At 43.6% G+C, this 17,326-nt stretch overlaps 1 protein-coding gene across 1 annotated transcript; it reads left to right on the forward strand.

Annotated features, from left to right (window-relative positions):
* The first annotated feature begins 9,337 nt into the window (after nucleotides 1-9,337).
* On the forward strand, nucleotides 9,338-16,154 carry rab11a (RAB11a, member RAS oncogene family). The gene is made up of 5 exons (XM_066684589.1): nucleotides 9,338-9,627; nucleotides 11,886-12,081; nucleotides 12,273-12,466; nucleotides 12,691-12,771; nucleotides 13,474-16,154. The coding sequence occupies exons 1-5, from the start codon at nucleotides 9,588-9,590 to the stop codon at nucleotides 13,608-13,610; spliced, it is 648 nt and encodes a 215-aa protein (XP_066540686.1). The 5' UTR covers nucleotides 9,338-9,587; the 3' UTR covers nucleotides 13,611-16,154.
* The last annotated feature ends 1,172 nt before the right edge of the window (nucleotides 16,155-17,326 follow it).

The following is a 17,326-nucleotide window of genomic DNA, read 5'->3' on the forward strand; positions in this document are numbered from 1 at the left end:
TGGCTACATTTCTGTTTTTGCCATGAAACTTATACAGGTATTTTATATTGATCCTATAGGTGTACTGACAAAAACAAACCATATTTGTGTGTACAGAAAGAGAGTTATGATGGGGTGCTTTTTAAGGCAGTCCACCTGCCTGAAAAGGCACCCCCTCTTAATTCTGGCTACATTACTGTTATAACCATGAAACTTATACAGGTATTTTACATTGATCCTATAGGTGTACTGACAAAAGCAAACCATATTTGTGTGTACAGAAAGAGAGTTATGATGGGGTGCTTTTTAAGGCAGTCCACCTGCCTGAAAAGGCACCCCCTCTTAATTCTGGCTACATTACTGTTATAACCATGAAACTTATACAGGTATTTTACATTGATCCTATAGGTGTACTGACAAAAACAAACCATATTTGTGTGTACAGAAAGAGAGTTATGATGGGGTGCTTTTTAAGGCAGTCCATCTACATGAAAAGGCACCCCTGCTTAATTCTGGCTACACTGCATAGAGACTACATGTGTCCAGCATGCAAATAGGGGTGTTCTTCTTTCTAAAATCTCATGTTTTTTTGGTTAAATATACTTGAATCTTTTAAAGTTGGTTTATTTGCAAATGTAAGGTATGTATATATGTATACAGTATTGTGTTCATTTTCAGATAAAAGTACTTTAAGATAATTTAAAAAATGTTTGATTGTTATAATAGTTTTAATATTTGTTTTTTATTTATTAACATGCTTTTGTATATATTGTCATTAAAATAATTGCCATAATAATATATTATTATGCTACAAGTTTGCTTGAACTTGTTTCTAGATCCATCCATCCATCCATTATCCACCGCTTATCCGGGTCCGGGTCGCGGGGGAAGCAGTCGGAGCAAAGAAACCCAGACCTCCCTCTCCCCAGCCACCGACTCTAGCTCCTCCGGGGGTATACCGAGGCGTTCCCAGGCCAGTCGAGACATATAGTCTCTCCAGCGTGTTCTTGGTCTGCCCCGGGGCCTCCGCCCCATTGGACATGCCCGGAACACCTCACCAGGAAGGCGTCCAGGAGGCATCCGAACCAGATGCCCGAACCACCTCAACTGGCTCCTCTCGACGTGGAGGAGCAGCGGCTCCACTCCGAGTCTCTCCCGGATGTCCGAGCTCCTAACCCTGTCTCTAAGGGAGAGTCCAGACATCCTGCGGAGAAAACTCATTTAGATTGAACGGTAAATCGAGAGCTTTGCTTTTTTGCTCAGCTCTCTCTTCACCACAACAGACCGGTACAGAGCCCGCATTACTGCTGATGCTGCACCGATCCGCCTGTCAATCTCACGCTCCATCTTTCCCTCACTCGTGAACAAGACCCCGAGATATTTAAACTCCTCCACTTGAGGCAGGATCTCACTTCCAACCTGGAGAGAGCACTCCACCCTTTTCCGGCTGAGTACCATGGACTCGGACTTGGAGGTGCTGATCCTCATCCCTACCGCTTCACACTCGGCTGCAAACTGGTCCAGCAAGAGCTGGAGGTCCCGGCTCGATGAAGCCAACAAGACCACATCATCTGCAAAAAGCAGACATGGAATCCTGAGACCACCAAACCGGACACCCTCCACCACTTGGCTACGCCGAGAAATTCTGTCCATAAAAATTGTGAACAGAACCGGTGACAACGGGCAGCCCTGACGGAGTCCAACTCCGACTGGAAACCAGTCGGACTTACTGCCAGCCATACGAACCAGACTCCTGCTCTGTTTGTACAGGGACTGGATAGCTCGTAACAAAGAGCCCAGTACCCCATACTCCCTGAGCACCCCCCACAGAATACCCCGAGGGACACGGTCGAATGCCTTCTCCAGATCCACAAAACACATGTAGACTGGTTGAGCAAACTCCCATGCACCCTCCAGGATCCTAGCGAGGGTAAAGAGCTGGTCCTGTGTTCCACGACCGGGGTGGAATCCGCATTGTTCCTCCTGGATCCGAGGTTCAACTATCAGTCGGACTCTCTTCTCCAGTACCCCCGCATAGACCTTACCGGGGAGGCTGAGGAGTGTGATCCCCCTATAGTTGGAACACACCCTCCGATCCCCCTTTTTAAAAAGGGGAACCACCACCCCAGTCTGCCAGTCCAGAGGCACTGCCCCCGATGTCCACGCGATGCTGCAAAGACGTGTCAACCATGACAGCCCCACAACATCCAGAGCCTTGAGGAACCCGGGGTGAACCTCATCCACCCCCGGGGCCCTACCGCCAAGGAGTTTCCCTACCACCTTGGCCACTTCAGCCCCAGTGATAGACGAGCCCCCCCCGGGGTCCCCAAGCTCTGCTTCCTCTGCGGAAGACGTGCTGGTGGGATTGAGAAGATCCTCGAAGTATTCCGTCCCCAGTCGAGGTCAACAGTTCCCCACCCCCACCATATACAGTGTTGGTGGAAAACTGCTTTCCCCTCCTGAGTCGCCTGACGGTTTGCCAGAAACTTCTCAGAGCCGACCGAAAGTCGTTTTCCATGTTCTCCCCGAGCTCCTCCCACACCCGAGTTTTTGCCTCAGCGACTGCCGAGGCCGCAAGCCGCTTGGCTCCTCGGTACCTGTCGGCTGCCTCCGGAGTCCCCTGAGCCAACCAGGCTCGATAGGACTCTTTCTTCAGCTTGACAGCCCCCCTCACCTGGGGTGTCCACCACTGAGTGCGGGGATTGCCACCCCGACAGGCACCGACAACCTTGCAGCCACAGCTCCGTTCAGCCGCCTCAACAATGGAGGTCCGGAACATGGCCCACTCGGACTCAATGTCACCAGCCTCCCCCGGGATGCAGTCGAAGCTCTGCTGGATGTGGGAGTTGAAGATCTTTCTGACAGGTTCCTCTGCCAAACGTTCCCAGCAAACCCTCAGCACACGTTTGGGCCTGCCAGGTCTGTCCGGCATCCTCCCCCGCCATCTGATCCAACTCACCACAAGGTGGTGATCAGTTGACAGCTCAGCGCCTCTGTCTATCATCGAAATGCGGCCTAGGGTGTCCTGATGCCAGGTGTACTTGTGGACACCCTTATGTTCGAACATGGTGTTCATAATGGACAAACTGTGACGAGCACAGAAATCCAATAACTGAACACCACTCGGGTTCAGATTAGCGGGGCCGTTCCTCCCAATCACGCCCCTCCAGGTCTCACTGTCATTACCCACGTGAGCGTTGAAGTCCCCCAGCAGAACAATGGAGTCCCCAGAATGAGTGTTCTCCAGCACTCCCTCTAGGGTCCCCAAGAAGGCATGGTACTCTGAACTGCTGTTCGGTGCATAAGCACAAACAACAGTCAGAGCCCTTTCCCCAACCCGAAGGCGCAGGGAAATTACCCTCTCGTTCACTGGGGTAAACCCCAACGTACAGGCGCTAAGCCGGGGGGCTATGAGTAAGCCCACACCTGCCTTACGCCTCTCACCCTGGGCAACTCAAGAGTGAAAGAGCATCCAGCCCCTCTCAAGGTTTCAGATTGGTTTCAGAGCCCATACTGTGTGTCGAGGTGAGCCCAACTATATCTAGCCGGTACCTCTTAACCTCGCGCACCAGCTCAGGCTCTTTTCCCACCAGAGAGGTTACGTTCCATGTTCCAAAAGCCAGTTTCAGTAACCGAGGATCAGAACGCCAGGGCCCCCGACCCCGACCGCCACCCGATCCACAATGCACCAGACCCGGATTACTACCTCTCCCACAGGTGGTGGGCCCATGGGAGAGTGGACCCATATATCTCCTTCGGGCTAAGCCCGGCCGGACCCCATGGGTGAAAGTCCGGCCACCAGGCGCTCGCCAAGGAGCCCCTCCCCCAGGCCTGGCTCCAGGGTGAGGCCCCGGTAACCCTGCTCTTGGCAAGGGAGGCTGTGTCTGTGTTCTTGTCTTTTTCATCCGTGTCTTTGTGGATCACTCTTTGTCTGGCCCATCACCTAGGACCAATTTGCCTTGGGAGACCCTACCAGGGGCTATTGCCCCCGCCAACATAGCTCCTAGGCTCACGCAGGCACGCAAACCCCTCCACCACGTTAAGGTGGTGATCCAAGGAGGAGCTTTCTAGATTCTAATGTTTATTTGCATGTGCAGTTTAAATAATATATTTTCTTTCATAATATATTGTTTTTATATTATAAAATAAATGTGTGGTTGTATTTTTCAAAAAATATCTTATTTGAATCAAGTGCTTATTTCTTTTTACTTTAAAACACACAGCATTTTTAAGAGGGGGTGCCTTTTCAGGCAGATGGACTGCCTTAAAGAGCATCCCCCTGTAACTCTCTTTCTGTACACACAAATATGGTTTGTTTTTGTCAGTACACCTATAGGATCAATGTAAAATACCTGTATAAGTTTCATGGTTATAACAGTAATGTAGCCAGAATTAAGAGGGGGTGCCTTTTCAGGCAGGTGGACTGCCTTAAAAAGCACCCCATCATAACTCTCTTTCTGTACACACAAATATGGTTTGTTTTTGTCAGTACACCTATAGGATCAATGTAAAATACCTGTATAAGTTTCATGGTTATAACAGTAATGTAGCCAGAATTAAGAGGGGGTGCCTTTTCAGGCAGGTGGACTGCTTTAAAAAGCATCCCCCTGTAACTCTCTTTCTGTACACACAAATATGGATTGTTTTTGTCAGTACACCTATAGGATCAATGTAAAATACCTGTATAAGTTTCATGGTTATAACAGTAATGTAGCCAGAATTAAGAGGGGGTGCCTTTTCAGGCAGGTGGACTGCCTTAAAAAGCACCCCATCATAACTCTCTTTCTGTACACACAAATATGGTTTGTTTTTGTCAGTACACCTATAGGATCAATGTAAAATACCTGTATAAGTTTCATGGTTATAACAGTAATGTAGCCAGAATTAAGAGGGGGTGCCTTTTCAGGCAGGTGGACTGCCTTAAAAAGCACCCCATCATAACTCTCTTTCTGTACACACAAATATGGTTTGTTTTTGTCAGTACACCTATAGGATCAATGTAAAATACCTGTATAAGTTTCATGGTTATAACAGTAATGTAGCCAGAATTAAGAGGGGGTGCCTTTTCAGGCAGGTGGACTGCTTTAAAAAGCACCCCATCATAACTCTCTTTCTGTACACACAAATATGGTTTGCTTTTGTCAGTACACCTATAGGATCAATATAAAATACCTGTATAAGTTTCATGGCAAAAACAGAAATGTAGCCAGAATTAAAATTGGGTACATTTCTTTCTAATTCAACTATTAATATTGCAGTTATGTTCAGGCAGTGGCAGCATGTGTACATTTTCATGGATATAACATTTAGCAAGTTCAGTAATGAAGTGGTAATTTTATTTACAATTCGCTGCTTTTGTCCTATATTCCTATTTATTTCCAGTGTTTAAATATTCCATAAAAATTGCGACAGGATATGTAGGAGTTTCATTGTGGTCAGAAAATGAACGTACACGTTTGTTTTAGAATAAGTCGAAGCTGACTTCAGAAAAAGCAGCGGTGCATGTAGATTATATCATTTTATTATTTACAAGCGACCTTTTCTTTTTTACATCTCAATATCTAGAGTGTTTCTACTGGGGAAAAGGCGATTTATTTTTATTTTGACGGAAATGAACATTATATTTAACAGCATATTTTGCCCGTTTTGTCATAAAACGCCGATTAACATCCCTTAGGACTAAATATACCGGGGATGCATCTCGCGGCGGGGGTGCTGAATTCGGCACAACACCGGCTCTCATCGTTCACCTACAAGAGCCGGCTCTTGGAACCGGTTCGTTCGCGACCGACACATCACTACTTGACTCCAGTAAATTACGAGTGTTTTGGGGAGAATGCGCTGCTCTCGAAATCACGCTCAAAAGACACTTAACGATTCGAAAACTCAGAATATTGAGACGCACTCAATAGTAAATATGGATCCATTTCGGACACAGCCATGTTTTATCCAGTTTTACAGAATAAAAGACCCACACAGCAACAAACACTATTTTCCCCAAAGAAAACGTCAGACGCTTTTATAGGTCACGGTATGACAGTGGGTTTACAGACCTTCATATATATATATATATATACACAGAACGTGTGGGACAATTAAAATGGGATTTCTAGAAACATTAGACAAATACAAAAACCCAAACCTTCACTGCATAACTGAATCCAAGTAGTAAGAGGTCAATCATAAATAATACAGAAATTAGCTCCTGGGGCAGTTCCAAGAATGAGTTTTGAAATAATCCTTTCAAGCATTGTCCCTCTCCTTAGTTATTTTATAGTAACTGATAGCATTAAAAATGACAGTTGTCGTGTTATTAACGAAATCCCTAAAAATTCTATAATCATATGCTATATGTTGCCATCACAATTGCTAATATCAGAATCAATCTTTAAAACCTATGCACATACTAAATTGCAGCACGTTTTCTTTGATGTAATGCAGTGACTAATAAATTTTACTAGCTTGACATTTTCAAACTACTTAATGTTAAGGGGATATTTTGTTGAATAAAATGACAGTTGTCATATTTAATACTACACAACGGTTACCATGAAGGAAAAATAATAGGAGAAAGTTTGAATTTTGTACATCTGCATCTCTGAAACATACACACACACACACACACTAGGCCTCTGACAGTTTAAAACAACACCATTAACACTGAAATGTAAGGCTTATATTGTAGTTGTAGTTACACTCTGCAGCTGAACAGACAGGGAACACTGAACTCTATTAAAGCAAAGTTATTTTAGTATAAGTTACTGGGAACAAATAATTTACCCTGGATTAAAACAAGAAATATAAAAAATTATCCCTATATATTTATAAAAATAAAAGAATAAATAACATGAACCTCTAAAATAGAGGGACACATATTGACAGGGCATGTATCTCACAGTTAAGTGCATATATCATCTGAATGGAGATTTTCAATTTTCAAGAAAACCAATATAAAAATTTAAAAGTAACTTTGGATAATTGACATTATACATTTTGATTATTCTGCCATGAGTCAATATTACTTGCTTTTTATTCATGCCTGTATTATTTGTTTTATTGCTTCAACTTTAAACTATTAAAACTTTAAACTAAGCAGTCTGATCTGATTACGAAAAATGCTCACAATGGAAAATATAGTGCTTAATTATATACTGCACAAACCAAGCATTATCAGCTTCACACAAACACAGTTTACACATACGTACAGTGAAAGCCACTTGTAAAGATGTATCTGGCTGAGGAGCTTTGACACTTGTGATAAATCTGCATGAGCTCAGAAGACTTCTGCCATCATACCACTTCTGCAAAAATGTGTTTCCAGTCAAAGGAACTGCTGTATGTATAGCAGTAATACATGGCATCTGTACAAACAATGATCTGAATGTTAATTGATTACTTTCTAATGTTATGTTGAGATCAGCAGTAACACTTATTTGTGATAACTATGTCTTGTTGAAATTCATAGTCATATAGCTTTCATATGTAACCTATATCAGTGCATTAGTTTTGAAAACTAATGCACTGATATAGGTTATACACATACATACATATACACACAGGGGTTGTACAATAAAACTGAAACACCTGGTTTTAGACCACAATAATTTATTAGTATGGTGTATAGGGCCTTTTGCAGCCAGTACAGCATCGATTTGTCTTGGGAATGACATATACAAGTCCTGCACAGTGGTCAGAGGGATTTTAAGCCATTCTTCTTGCAGGATAGTGGCCAGGTCGCTACGTGATGATGGTGGAGGAAAACGTTTCCTGACTCGCTCCTCCAAAACACCCCAAAGTGGCTCAATAATATTTAGATCTGGTGACTGTGCAGGCCATGGGAGATGTTCAACTTCACTTTCATGTTCATCAAACCAGTCTTTCACCAGTCTTGCTGTGTGTATTGGTGCATTGTCGTCCTGATACACGGCACCGCCTTCAGGACACAATGTTTGAACCATTCAATGCACATGGTCCTCCAGAATGTTTCGGTAGTCCTTGGCAGTGACGCGCCCATCTAGCACAAGTATTGGGCCAAGGGAAAGCCATGATATGGCAGCCCAAACCATCACTGATCCACCCCCATGCTTCACTCTGGGCATGCAACAGTCTGGTGGTACGCTTCTCTGGGGCTTCTCCACACCGTAACTTTCCCGGATGTGGGGAAAACAGTAAAGGTGGACTCATCAGAGAACAATACATGTTTCACATTGTCCACAGCCCAAGATTTGCGCTCCTTGCACCATTGAAACCGACGTTTGGCGCTGGCACGAGTGACCAAAGGTGTGGCTATAGCAGCCCGGGCGTGTGTATTGACCCTGTGGAGCTCCCCACGGACAGTTCTGGTGGAAACAGGAGAGTTGAGGTGCAGATACCATGGCTCTTGATACATCACAAAGACTTGTGTGCATTGCAATATTTTGAGCAAAACTGTGCTCTTACCCTCTGCTAATTGAACATTCACACTCTGCTCTTACTGGTGCAATGTGCAATTAATGAAGTTTGGCCACCAGACTGCTCCAATTTAGCCATGAAACCTCCCACACTGCAATGACAGGTGTTTCACTTTCATTGTCCAACCCCTGTATATATATAAGTCATATAACATAATTGTATAATATAAATATATAATAGATCATAACATCACATCTGCATTTTGCAAATGTTGAACCATATATACACAGGGTTTTTTTTTTATTTGTATTTGTTTTTTAATGAATTCAATTTGCTTTTTTTCATAACACAAATATTATATAAACAAAACTGGTTTCTAAACCAGTAAATATAATTAACTAAGGACTACCACATATTCAATTTTTCTGGTTGAAAATAAATCAACATACAGAAAATTACTATACCATAGAATTTTAATATTTAATTACAATTCCAAAGACTCATTCAAAATCATGTTTTGTAGCTTGTTATCATGTCCATGTAGTGTAAATGTTAGAAGACAATCAATCAACACCAAGGCATTTCACTTTGAGCTGTGCAGCCTCAGATGGGCTGAATTCACACACTTGTACATCAAAAACCTACAAAACCAGTCCCATTCACTTGCAGGCCTGAGCTCCACGTGAACAGTGGAGGGGTGAGTGGAGATACATAAGAGGACTATAATTGCATATTCATTCATTGCATATTTATTTTTTACTTGGAAATAAATTCTGCAAGTATTTAATTTGAAAGAGGTTTAATTGAATTGAATCTAATTGAATTTATTATAAGCCAACACCAGTGTAGTCTTGAATAACACAAGGTCAGGGTCATTGTAAAATCTTGAAAATTAATCACTTAATCCTACATAAAGCTAGCCATATAGAAATGCCTAAGAAGGGTATTCTTGAAGAACACTGGTGCTGGTAGTTTTCCTCCTAAGAGAACAAACCCCTGCACTACGAAACATAAGCTGATAGCTAGGCTTTAGCAGGAGCTTTTATTTTGAAGTGCGGATGGCTGTTTTGGATGTGGCTGTGCTGCTCGGGTGTTAGCTGGTAACATGTCCACCGCCTGATCCGCGGTCAGACCGCAGTGCGCCGACAGCGAACAGAACTGGGTTCCACCACCGGGCAACGTTCATCCTTCACCCGTTAACCTCTCAGTACACCAAGATGGGGACGAGAGACGACGAGTACGACTACTTATTTAAAGGTGAATAACCTCCATTACTGTCTTATATCTGTCGTTTCTAACTGACAGGGTTCTTATTGTTTTCATCGCTGAGTTAATGTGACTGTGTCAGCGAGTCAGGAAAAAGCCAAGTGCAGCTGGAGTAGTCACAACATTTCTTACCCAACGAACTGCTTCCATGTAGGCCAGCTAACATTAGCTAACCCGAGCCCGTTCGCTTCTGGCTTTCTGTCACAAACACGAAAAACTAATCCCATCCCATCTATAAAATCACGAAGAAGGGAGGGTGTGGAGGCCGCTGGGTTATGCTCGTTCACTTTAATATATTCCTCCTGACCGTAGAGCCGCAGTGAGGCGCACAGGAAGCCGTTTGAACTCTGTCCAAACATTTTTTTTTTCCCAGTACCACACCTTAGCACACACCGGAGCTAATAACACTGGAGCTACAATCACCGGAGCTGAAACACTGCTTAAACTATGGAGACCAAACCCTGCAGATTAAAACACCACAGCTAAAAACACAGATAAAATACAGGAGCTACAATACTGTTCAAACAACATAGCGGTATCACCATGGCTAAATACTGGAGCTAAACACCGAAGCTAAAGAGCTAAAAACACTGGAGCAAAAAAAAACAGTGCTGAATCAGTGGAATTAAAATACCAGAGGGTAAATACTGGAGCTAGTGTTTCAACTACACTGGTGTGTGTGTGTGTGTATACATATATATAATAAATACTGGGACTGAAATTCGAATATACACCGGAAAAAAACGAATTCAAACGCTTGTGTTTAAACACCAACTTTTATCATTTTGTCGCTAAAACGTTGAAGTCCAAACACCAGAACTCCTACCACTGACGTTCAAACATCGGCGATGACCTCACTTAAGACAATCTGGCTGTTTTCACTACAGTGCTTATTGGTGGCCTTTGTCTTATATTTATATAAATATATATATAATTCTGCAATGCTGTGAAACGTTTGCTTTCCTTTGAACTTGAACTTTAATCACAGCTCATTTCACATTGTCTAGGTGTAGTAATCAAACTAATATAGAAGCCTCAATGACTAAAGATCATTTTCATAGTATTTAATGGTGTATACATTTCCACTCTGTTCAGGAAACATCTGCTCGGATGTTTTCACCAGCTCAAAGAATTTAATTTGACTTTGTTACATACGCTGCAGTCCCAAACACATTCAGTGAAACTGGGGTCTGAAGAAGAGTGGAGCATGTTTTTCTTTTTCGTCTGTCAGCGATGAAAGTATTAAATAGTGTTTATCTGATGTTGAAAGTTTTGTTGGTCTGTTCTTGTTAGAAATGTGCTTTTCTTTGTGTATCGATGTGAACTCAGAATTGGAAACTTGAACTTGCGAATGTTTCTCTGTGTGTTTGTCTTTGTTAAATGTTGCATTCCTTGAAATATTTGGTGGCTTGTTTTACAGTAAGTAAACAGTGATATGAATAGAGTGAAGTAAGCCATTTCCTTCTTTAAAAAAAAAAAAAAAGGGGGCTCTCTGGTGGAGGCCACAAACACATGCACTTTGTTGGTTTTTGAGCATTTTTAAAGTTGTGGGTTAGGTGGGAGGATTGAGGGGAAAAGAGGAAATGCTGTATTTATTTAAAGATAATCAAGAGCAGATACTTTTCAACACAGACACGGTTAATGTTATCTGTTACGACTGTTTCAAATTGGAACCAATGATGCGCAATACATTTGAGCCACGGAGGTGCAGCAGGTAGTGTCGCAGTCACACAGCTCCAGGGGCCTGGAGGTTGTGGGTTCGATTCCCGCTCCGGGTGACTGTCTGTGAGGAGTGTGGTGTGTTCTCCCTGTGTCCGCGTGGGTTTCCTCCGGGTGCTCCGGTTTCCTCCCACAGTCCAAAAACACACGATGCAGGTGGATTGGCGACTCAAAAGTGTCCGTAGGTGTGAGTGAATGTGTGTGTGTGTCTGTGTTGCCCTGTGAAGGACTGGCGCCCCCTCCAGGGTGTATTCCTGTCTTGCGTGCAATGATTCCAGGTAGGCTCTGAACCCACCGCGACCCTGAACTGGATAAGGGTTACAGATAATGAATGAATGAATGAACATTTGAGCCATTGAGGTGTCACAGTGAAGGATAATGGCTACACTGGCTTCTAGATTTCACGGTTCCAAGCATGCAATACATTTATATGTGGTTATTAAAATCTTCAGCTGGAATACATGAGATTATCACGCTAACCTGATCTCAGAGCTGAAACTTGAATCTTTGATTTGTTTTGTTTTCTTAAGTGGTTCTGATTGGAGACTCCGGCGTGGGGAAGAGTAACCTCTTGTCTCGTTTCACCCGGAATGAGTTCAACCTGGAGAGCAAAAGCACAATTGGGGTGGAGTTTGCCACTCGCAGCATTCAGGTCGACGGGAAGACCGTAAAGGCTCAGATATGGGACACAGCTGGGCAAGAACGCTACAGAGCCATCACTTCAGCGTAAGACACCCCTTCACTTTCTCTCACAGCTTTGGAAGGTGCCAAGTTAAAGATTCTGTTAAATGTTTGACTCCTCACACGTGAGATTTGTGTCCGTACCCAGAACATGCCAAAAAGCATTCCTACTAAACGTTATTGTTCAGTGTGTTGTGCAAGAAATGTGTGTATCCTCAATGCTTTTCGGCTTGAAGGTATTACCGTGGCGCTGTGGGAGCTCTGCTGGTGTATGACATTGCTAAGCACCTGACCTATGAGAATGTGGAGCGCTGGCTGAAGGAGCTGAGGGACCATGCGGACAGCAACATTGTCATCATGCTGGTCGGCAACAAGAGTGACCTGCGCCACCTCCGAGCTGTGCCCACCGATGAGGCGCGAGCGTTTGCAGGTCAGAGAAGTTAGAGCCAGTTGTGTTTTTTCCTCTGTAATGACCTTGGTGGCACCAACACGACTTTAGAAATATTGTGATAAAGTAAGGGCGATAGTTTTTTGTATTTTACTCATATTTATATATATATATCTAATGTTTTAAAGCAGCTCTGTTTTCTTTTGGAGGTAGATAACTGACCATGAGATGCTATCTTAGTGGATGAATGTTCCTTGTGTCTACAGAGAAGAATGGACTGTCTTTCCTTGAGACATCGGCTCTGGATTCCACTAACGTGGAGACGGCTTTTCAGACCATCCTGACTGGTGAGTAGGCTTTTTTTGGTGCAGAAGGTAAGGAAGGTGCTGGCATGTCCATTTTGGTTCTTTATCTGCAGTGTCAGGTTAAGGCCGAATCCATTTTTTTAATCCCAAAGGGTGAAGGGTAAACAAAACCTGGGAAATAAAAGCTGATGAGCATAATTGCATACTGATAAGCTTGGGAGTGTGTGTGTGTCTTGTGTGTGGGTGAGATTTTAAGTGATTGGCTTTTGGCTGAAGGCCATATCCTTATGAATGACTAATCAAAGGCCTGGCCTTGCTGGGGTGGGTCCTCTGTGTTCCTCTTCCCTGACGTGACTGTAATAAAAAGCTTCCTGCTTCTGTTGCCTCTCTGTTAGTGCTCCTCGCCTTAACATTTTTTCTGCCAAGTGAACTCCAAAGGATAAATTTTTTAAAAGGGCATCAAATATAACACAGCAATTACATTACCTCAGGCATCCTGTGAGGTTTTATGGGTAAGGGTAATTAAAAAAGCATAATGAGACCAGATTCTGCGTTTGTAAACTGTCTCAGAATATGGCTGTGCATCTTGGGGCTTGTTTGGCTTTTGCCTACACCGATCCGTGCCTCCATGAATTAAGCAGAGCTATCCCGGAAGGGCACTTGTGTTTAAGAAACTCATCTAATAACCTCCAGTTCCAGGTCAGTGGCTGAGCTGTGGTATTCAAATCTCTCCTCATCCCACAGAAATCTACCGCATCGTGTCCCAGAAGCAGATGACGGACCGCCGGGACAACGACATGTCACCTAGCAACAACGTGGTGTCCATCCAGGTGCAGCCCACTGAGAATAAACCAAAGATGCAGTGTTGCCAGAGCATCTAGCCCCCTCCATGACCCTCTTCCCGGGCCCACCTGCAGAAGCCCTCATCCCCTGACTCCCCCTTCGCCCCCTCCCCCTTTCCACCGCCACTTCTTAAAGACTGCTTTGGTTCTGAGACACAGCTGCACGGCCCGGCTTGAGCACAGAAGCTGTGTTTCTAAACCTCAGATCTCAAAAGGGTCACCACCTGCGCTCTGGACTAAGCTTAATTTTTAGGTTTTTTCCCCCCTGCTATGGTAGGCTTTTATATTGCAGAATTTTAATAATCAGTCATGCTGATGTTCACAAAAATGTCTTAATATATTATTTCATTTTGCAAAAAGGTGCAAGGTCTGTTGGGGTCTGTTTTAAGCAGCCGCCTCGTGTTTGTGGGTGACTCTGTGGCAGGGCTAGAGGCCTGCAGTATTGGAGGGGTTACTGTATCGCAGCGTTATTTAGAGAAAAGAATAATCAATGTTAGGACATGTTAGACTAGCATCGGTCTCTGAGACCACTGACTTCTCCATCTTTGGCTGCATTTTTAAGCGTATACATCACTTTGCATGCGAACTGAAATGCCCGCTTAGACACACATCGAGTATTTGGTGCTGACGACATGGGCAGTAGTCCGTTGGTCACCACAGTGGTGGCGGCTCCTGCGGCGGAATACGCTTGCATGTTTTATATCGGTATCAGGAGCAGTAGGTGGAGAGGGTGGAGGAGGACGGGGAACACCCCGGACAAGGTTCTCCACACTGACCCAGAGCTCCTGACGCTGTCACTGCTGCTTCCACTCATCCTGTGCTTCTGTCTTGCATCTTCTCGCGGGGTAGAGTAGTGGTTCTAGTGCCTTTCTCAATGGAATGTCACACAGGGACGCCTCCAGTTTCGCGCATGTCCTCCCACCACGGGAGTTTTTCCTCGGTCCTCTCGCTCCGCGCTGCAATGCCGCCAGACCTCCATCACACGATCTTCTCTAGTGCTGTAAGAGCAGCGTTCATACTACCCGGTGTGACTGTTGTCTCTTATTGGACCATTCCTGCCCTTGGATCTGATCTCAGTTTTACGCTTGATCTTGTAGTTAGGACGTATAGCCTGGTTAAATCTGTGGTAAACAATGACTGATCTCAGAATGTAGAAACTTGAATTCCCAGAAGATCAGTGTTTTATGTGTTGAAAAATGTTTTGACGGTAAGCATAGGCACATTTATGAGAACACTATCCGAGTAGAAGTAATAGAATAAGTCAGGGACTTAAGACTTAAACCGTCCACCTCTCTTAGACTTTTAAGACCATGTGGCATCATTTAAAAACTTCATCTTCAAATACCACTTTGTAGTTACTAGTAGGAAAGGCAGGAGCGAATACTTCTCAGCTGACCTCAGCACAGTACGTAGATGATGATGATTGTAGACCGGAGCTTTTCTGTATGTTTGCACCGAACATGATATTCCTGAACTAACCCACACTACGGTTAATTCTTTAGATCTGTAACACACATTTATTCAGTGGTAGCCGACTGATTTATTAGCATATAACTGTGCCCATTTATGTAATATCTTCAAAATTAAAGGAAGTGAGGCGTTTATTTACAGCGATCAGGATAAGAATGTACAATGTATTGTAGCCCAGTATAACGTTGTGATTGTAAAATCAAGCATTCCTATTATTCAGCAGCGGTGGCCATGACCACCAACAGTTTTGTGCATCATAGCTGTCTAAGGAATAGTATTGTGTGAAGTAGAAATGTTTAAAAAAAACAAAAAAAATGTTAGTGTGGACTGGATTCGTGATGCATGGTATATTGTGGTTGCACCAAATGACCTCTGAGCACATCAGCTACACAGCCTTCAGCCCTAGAACTGTTGCTACTTAATGTTATTCTTACCCCAAATTAAACTGAAACCCAGAGACTCATTAAATGATGGTTCTTTGGGGTTTAACCTGGCGAAGCTCGTCTTGAGATGTAGTAGCTGGTGTGTGTGTGTGAAAACTAGTCAGAATGAATAGCGGGGCCATTCTGCCACTGCCCGAGTGTGTAGGTGTGAGCCTCTCGACAGGATTTCACAAAACTGACCCCAGGTGTTGGCTCTTGCTCTGTTTGAACTGTAGTTCTAGTTACTGCTGTGAAGAAGGGCTCACACCTTACAACGCAAAGTGTGGCACTGTGTCTTACTCTATGCATTCTGTCTGTATGGTGTTGGGCCTCGCTTCAAAATGGCCCTAGGGACCCAGAATCTGATTGTTTGACTGACTTGTAGAAGCACCATGGGCAGTGCCAATGATGTATGGGTACAGATGGCACGGTTAGGCCCAGCCTAATCACTGCACATAGTTGGTTTGTCTTAATTAGTTTACCTGGATATTGATGTTCTGACTGTTGGTTATTTCTCACATATTGCCTCAAGAACATTTTTTTTTCGTCTGCGCTGTACTGTGATTTTTTTTCCTTGTTTTGTTTATTTGTTTTTGTTTTTATATTATCATTATTATTATGATTATACTATTATTCTATCCACTGTAACTCCAATTTCAAATTGCAAAATAAAAGAACGGTTACACAAGTCGTGGAGAGGATTGGTGATGACTGGTGTGTGATGTTTTATGAGAAATGAGCTCATGTTTGTGAAGCCAGTTCAGCAAGTTTACACTGTCCCCTGGGGTCTTAGTGTAACGTCTGTGACATGCTTTGGTCAAAAGACCACAAGGATCAAACACCGCAGCACTCTTCTCCTGTCAAAACAGCCCTGTTCAGAAAGACCGGTTTCGCGCAGGACACGTTTGTGTTTCTCATCGGATTCAAATAAAACAGACTCTTCCCAGTGGAAGGTACAATATAACACTAAATTTAAACCTTAACCTCAGTGGGATTTCTGGTTCTGCAGCGAGAAGCGCTCGGGGAGTGGGACCGGAATGGGGAGTAGAGAGGTTATTTTGGGCAGAGTTTGAAGCTTTCTTACTGCTCTGGAATATAATGATACTGACCCATAATGCAAATACACGGAGTATTAACAGGTATGTAGTGTGTGAAATATAAAAATAAAGCTGATTAAAAAATGCTAACGTGCGATTAAAAGTACTGAGAGTGTGAACAGGACTCTGGTGAGCGATGAAGAGTGAACGCAACGTGAAAAGCTGAAGTAATGTGGGAGTGATCTAAAAGTGTACTGAGTGGGGAGTGGATGTTCCTGCTGCTACACCCCACTCACATGCTCTGATTTCAGCACCTGTTCTTTTAAATGAGGAAGAGCCATAGTTCAGTTCAGCGCAGGAGCCCAGGAGTGAGTAGCAGAAGATCTGTATTCTAGCCATCTTCTGTTCTGTTTTCCTCTATATTTACTTAGTGCTCTCATATCTCCGTACTCGCGTTTCGCTGTTTATCCTCGTCACATAAACGTGGGTCCAGAGCTGTGATTGAAGAGACTCAGATGAAAAGACTGGAGAATTCTAAAAAATTCTGCAAACTACATAAAAAGCAGCACAAAATCAGATCAACTTGTTTTATCCCATGTTTACTGACTGCGTCGTGTTATTTCACAGTGTGTGTGTGTGTGTGTGTGAGCTCCAGATCCATGCGCTAAACATGTTGAACATGTCCCTCTGAAGACATTATTAACCACTTAAATGAAACGGTCTCATTTCAGTTCCCCAGTACTCTGTGGTCATACGCCTCTTCGTGAAAGAAAGCAGAAGTGGTTTATCCTTTAGGAAAGGAGAAGCAGCTTAGCTACAATATAGT

Source organism: Hoplias malabaricus, chromosome 11 (assembly GCF_029633855.1).
Source record: "Hoplias malabaricus isolate fHopMal1 chromosome 11, fHopMal1.hap1, whole genome shotgun sequence".
Classification (NCBI taxonomy): domain Eukaryota; kingdom Metazoa; phylum Chordata; class Actinopteri; order Characiformes; family Erythrinidae; genus Hoplias; species Hoplias malabaricus.

Bases quoted from the DNA above. Each gene is read 5' to 3' on its own strand.
- rab11a (XM_066684589.1), top strand. From the start codon at position 9,588: ATGGGGACGAGAGACGACGAGTACGACTACTTATTTAAAG. The intron at 9,628-11,885 runs GTGAATAACCTC...TGTTTTCTTAAG, and splicing joins GTACGACTACTTATTTAAAG to TGGTTCTGATTGGAGACTCC. The intron at 12,772-13,473 runs GTGAGTAGGCTT...CTCATCCCACAG, and splicing joins TTTTCAGACCATCCTGACTG to AAATCTACCGCATCGTGTCC.